The 5,994-nt window shown below is 31.2% G+C and overlaps 1 protein-coding gene across 1 annotated transcript; it reads right to left on the reverse strand.

Moving 5' to 3' along the window:
* Positions 1-2,472: 2,472 nt before the first annotated feature.
* LOC105781762 (2-oxoglutarate-dependent dioxygenase AOP2) lies at positions 2,473-3,956 on the reverse strand. Its single transcript, XM_012606279.2, has 3 exons — positions 3,504-3,956; positions 3,041-3,362; positions 2,473-2,917 (listed from the first exon to the last, which is right to left on the reverse strand). The coding sequence occupies exons 1-3, from the start codon at positions 3,878-3,880 to the stop codon at positions 2,645-2,647; spliced, it is 972 nt and encodes a 323-aa protein (XP_012461733.1). The 5' UTR covers positions 3,881-3,956; the 3' UTR covers positions 2,473-2,644.
* Between the last annotated feature and the right edge of the window lie 2,038 nt (positions 3,957-5,994).

Below are 5,994 nucleotides of genomic sequence, written 5' to 3' on the forward strand. Positions count from 1 at the left end.
CAACAAAAATAAGATAAATAAATAAATAAATAAAGGACAAATCAATTAAATAAAATAATAAGTAAATAAACAAATAGAACTAAAACGTTTTAAAAATAATAATGGACACATAAATAAATAAATAAATATAAAGTAAAACAATAATGACAATAATAAAATTATAAAAATAAAAAATCTATGTATATATATATATAACAAAGTTTGAAAAAGAAAAAAGATATAAATAAGTAAATAATAAAAATAATAATATTAATAATAGAATAGCAAATAATCTAAAGTTTAAAAAAATACAAAAGATGCAAGTAATTACATAATAAGAATGTATAATAAGACAAATATATTCAAAATTTAGATAAGTAAATATAAATAGAAATATAATAATAATAATAATCTACTTTTGAAAGTACATAAAATAATAATAAATAAATAAGTAACAATAATAGGGGCAAAATAAAAATAAAACAAGCCAAATAAGAAAATCAAATAAATAAATAAGCTAAATTGATTTAGGGACTTAATCATAATTCAAACCAAATTTAAAAGATAAATTTAAATAAAGTAAACAAATAAAAAAACCAAAACGAAAAGTGCGAAAACAAACGAGGACCAAATAAGCAATTATTCTGATTTTCAGACACGCGTCCCTTCTCTACGAAGTCAGTGAACCGAGGACTAAATTGAATGCAGAGTGAAATTAAAGGGTAAAATCTTTAAAAATAAAAATAGTGAATTTAGGACTGAATTGAAACAACCCAAAAAGGCGAAAGGGCCAGGAGCGCAAATATCCCATTGGTTGCGAAAACACGCGGATCCTGAAGTGGGTCGGGTCAGCTATCGGGTTTAAGGCCAAAACGGTGCCGTTTTTGGACCTATGTGCACAGGCCAAAATGACGCCATTTGGCCCTGCTATATAAACAATTTTTTTTTAAAAAAAACTTCATTTTCATTGCCCTTCTTCCAAACCCTCTCTCCCTCTCCGGGCACCGGCTTAAGCTCCGGTCATCGGCCACCGTGCCGGCCGCCGGTCGCTGGCACCGATACCGCCATACACGGCGGTCCAAAAACTGAAAAGCTTCCCCTTTTTTCTCCGATGCAGACCCTCGGCCTCCAAACACTCCAGCGACAGGGAAAAAGGTAAAAATGCCTCTTTTTTTTTTTATTTTATGCGTTTATTTCGAAATGAAAAAAAGAAAAAATGATAAGACAAAATAAAACGAAAATATCACCTTAAATTTTTTTTTTTAATTTTCTCAAATCCCAAATTTTTTTTTTACAATGGATTTATTATGGCTTTTATAGCCATTTTTACAAGGTTTTTTTTCAATCTATTTGTTGTCACTTCTTGCAGGCAAGTGGGTGAAGCCGGTGGTGGCAGGTGTGGCGCAGCAGTGGCGGTGGCAAACGTGCAGCGGCTAGGGGTCAGAAGACCCTAGGTGTGGCGCACCTAGGGTTAGGTTTTCTTCTTTCTTTTTTTTTTCTGAAAATGGGTTACTGGGCTAGGTTTAGATTGGGTCTTGGGCTTGGGTCTTATTTGGGTTGTTAATGGTTTGGGTTTGGGTTGGTGATTTTGGTTGGTTTGAGTTTTGGGCCCCGGGCAAAATGGCCTACAACAGGTATAATAAAATATTTTAAAAAAACACATAGTAATTTTTTAAAGTTGCCTGTGGAATAAAAAAGTACATTGTTAGTGTCCCAAATGCTAATGTACTTTTTTTTACTCTACTATCAACCACATAATCTTATTTATGGAATCTAAAAAACTGTATCTCTGTTGAGACTTGTATTGATAGTTGCTGATTGTGGATTTAAGCTGTTGAATCATTATTTTATACAATGAAATCATCTGTTTATTGAGAAAAAAGAAAGAAAGTATGTTATATAATGTATTAAATCAAACAACTTAATTACTCTCAATAATTTTAATAAATTAATTTGAAGCAGTGTATTTTAATATTATTTACTAATATTTCTAACGAAAATTTGTCAATAAAAATGTTACACGTGATAGAACTTTATCCCGGTCCGGTTTTTGTTTCAAATTCTAGCTGTTCAATTGTAGAAGCTGAGCTGTGGGGAGCTTAATGATGGTCTATGACAAGCATGGAGCATGAGTATTAGAAAGGTGGTCCTCAATATGGACAACTTAGATGCTATCCAAGTGCTACAAAACTCTACGTCAGATGTATCTCGATATGCAGTGGCTCGAGATGTTAAACAATTGATTCAGAACCAATGGAAAGTGAAGATACAACATATCAACAGGAAAGGTAATAGGGTTGCGGATGCTTTGGCTGCATAGGCCCTTAGACGGAAACTAGGTTTTTACAAATTCTTGCAACGAACTGATCATGTTTTGGAGTTGATTTATGATGATTTAGAGAGATTGATTAGGACTGAATGAATTGTTTGTAATAGTCTCTATTACTTTATTTACCAAAATAATAATAATAATAAAAGGAGTGCACTGTAAAATTATTTTTAAAGCTCTTCATTTATTATTTATTTTAAAAAATTAAGTATTCCATGTAGTGGAATAAAAATCTCTACAACGTATTTTTACTTGTAGGAAGCATAAAACTCAAGTTTATTATTTGTAACATTAATTTAAAGCCAAGGGCTTTTACTTATCGAAATGGACATGTTTTTAATTGGAAATTGGTGGTGAGAGAGAAGCAAAAGCTTGGAGCTGCTCGCCAGAGTCGATGTGCTTTGCCGGGTCGGAAAAGGCAAAAAGGAAGAAGTCCATGAAATTAAAGTCCTTGTAAAGCTGAGGATGTTGCTCATCTATAAGCTCTCTAGGTGCCTTAATTATGGTACCCTCAACGGGAATGGCGAAGGCTGCTAAAGAAAGTCGATCTTTGTCCCCACTCATCATCACTCTATGATTTACCGCTTTTAATCTTCCATTACTCCATGCCTTCAATTTCCAAAATTCAACATCAATAAGTAAATCTATTCACATAGATCATGCAAGTATTTTAAGTTTTGAGTAAATTAGAAATCAAAATTTAACCCCATATATATATATATATATATATACCTTGAGAGGATCCCCAACCACAAAGCAAAAAGAAGAAGGAGATAAGGACAACTTGATCCATTGACCGTCATTGACCTCAATTTCCAACCCCGAAACATGATCATCACAAATGATTGTGCTGACAGGTTTATCAGTGTGAGCAAAGAGTCCTCTCTCGTACTCCCCTGGTGGAGGGGCCATGTATTTCATAAACCGCACTAGCGTTTTATAGTTTATCATCACTGACTCCCATTTCTCCCCCAATCCATAACTATCGATTAACATTAACCAGATTAACTTATTCAACTCCTCTATTTGAGTTGCCATTGTATGTATGGTGTTGCTGAGACAAAAGTCAAAAGAAAATGTCAATAACTTGAACTCGCTTAACTCGAACAAAAAATTATCTGAACCCAAAATGACTAGAACAAATAACTTAAACGGAGATAATATTTTAAAAGGTAAAAGAATTATTGTTGATTACCAAAAGCGTGGGTGACCATCTGGCCACATAAGTTGAGCAAAGCTTTTAACAGAGTCATAGTTGGAGGCATCTCCAAGTCCAAAGCCTTCATACAACAAAGAAACCTGATTGCATGGTCCAACCCAGCCATGATAAGGCATGGGACTAGCGTTCTTTTGTTTCCTTTCCACTGGGACCTCAATTAATTCTTTCATCAACCCAAATGTCTCCTCTCGAACTTCCGTCGATATTTTTTCATACGCCACCTCGAAACAGCCGAAAGTCTCACAAGCCTCTCGAACCCTCTTGCACAAACGGTGCCACCCATCGGTTCCCCGCTCCAAATCTGCTGAACGGAACTCAATGACTGGGAACTCAATTTCAGCTTGGACACCCATGTTCTAAACTTTTTTTTATGCTCCAAGGAAATGTTCTCTTGAACTAAATGAGCTTGTAAACTAACTTGGTTTCTCTTTACGTTGGGACTTAGGTTTATTTATAGCATTTTCCCAAAGGTGACGAGGCTAAGAGAAACCCACCCAGTTCTTTAATTTGATTAACCAAGCAAAACCAAGGAGGCGCACTGGTCAAAGGAAATATTATACGGTACTTAATTTAAAATTAAGGGTTGAATTCAAATTTCATTAATTAAAAGAATTTGAAAAAAAAAGAGAAATAATACTCAGTTTTATCTAATCAAACCCCTTATTGGACTTATATGTAAGGCGTCTTCTTTTTTCTCCCATCTGAATGATTCCAATATCAATGTAGTTTATTGTTACTTGTTAGCTCTCAAATTGCATGCATATATTACTCGATAGGTCTCCATCTAAATCATGACGATTTGTTTAAAAATTCATGACGATTTGTATTTATTAATTAAATATTGTAAAATATTTAGTATTAATTTTATGTAATAAATATTAATTTTTTCAAATGAATATAATAACATTAATCATTTGAAAAAAGGCAATAATAACATTTCAAATAATAAAAACAATAAAATTTTTGAATTTTGTTTTCTTCATCTTAATATTCAATTTCCACATTAAATAAATAATACACAAAATTTAATTTAATGTGGAATGTGATAAAAATTTGATTTATACACAATTTTAACACAGTTATTTATGTTGTATCATTTTACATTTACTTAATACATATGCTAATAATTTATTTATTTTAATATACAAAAAATGGTTGGTATCACATAATTGTGAGTCAACCATTCGATTATAGTCAATAAAACCCAGTGACGTATAAATCTCCCCGTTCGAAAATTGGCGGAATTTATGGCTATTAGGTAGCCCTCAAATTTGAACGTCAATGCATGCATATAAAAAAAATCTGTAATTTATGGCTACTAATTCTTTTTGAAGGTTATTTTACTACTTAATTAAACATAGTAAAAGATTAAGTATTAATTTATGTACTAAGTATTATAACTTATTTTTCACATGATATAAAAACGTTAACTATATGATCACATAAGCCGATTGAGTCTTAACTCGATTGGCATGGGCATTGTAATCAATGTAGGAGGACGTGGGTTCGAGTACGGTGAAACGCATTATTCTCCTATTTATGAGTTGGGGAGGGACTATCGATAATCCTAGGCATTGTATCAAAAAATTATTTGACTCTATAATAATAACATGACCTCAGTTGGCATCGACATTATTGTCAGTGCAGGAGATCGTGAATTCGAAACAAGTAGACAATATTTTTTTATTTTTGTTTTCAATATCTTAATTTTTAATTTCTGCAATATGAAAAGAAACCAATAATTCAATTCAGGGTTTATCTTTGGAGTAAAATTAAACTATAAAATTTTAAATGGGTTAAAGTATGATTTTATTTTTGTATATGATTGTTATTTTAAAATTTTAAAGAGATTAAATTGAAAATTTTTCATCTTTTAGAGGTTAAAGTATATTTTTACTATTAAATTAATAGTTTTAAAAACTTCAAGAAACTAAATTGATAATTTCTTATTGGAGGGAGGGAGGCTAAGACCCCTGCCTGCCCTCTGTTGGTGTCGTTCCTGTTAGTATCATTGCTAAAAAATTAGAGCTGTCGAAAGGTCAAGTTGAGTGGAAAATAATATGAATTTAAAAAATTTTCAAACCCAACTCACCCCATCCAAATGACTCGATTTATTGTTTAAATTTTATAATATATTAAAATATAATTTTATATTAAGATTTATATATTTTATAATTAAATGGCTTAATTTACTTTTTTTTACATTTTATATTTACTTTTCTTCTAATTTTTCATTGTAAATTGCAATACAACTTCCTAAAACCACATCCATAAAAATCATAACGTTTCATACATGTTTGGTTCATAAAGATTAATCATCTCGAGATTCATAATTATCTCTTAATAATATTATTTTTAAAATTGAACTTAAATCTTATTTTAAAAATATAATATGTCTTATCATTACATCTAAAAATTAATTTTCCATAATATAAATATAATAACATTAAACATGTAACCAAAAATA

The sequence above is a fragment of the Gossypium raimondii genome, chromosome 13 (genome assembly GCF_025698545.1).
Source record: "Gossypium raimondii isolate GPD5lz chromosome 13, ASM2569854v1, whole genome shotgun sequence".
NCBI classification, from domain to species: Eukaryota; Viridiplantae; Streptophyta; class Magnoliopsida; order Malvales; family Malvaceae; genus Gossypium; species Gossypium raimondii.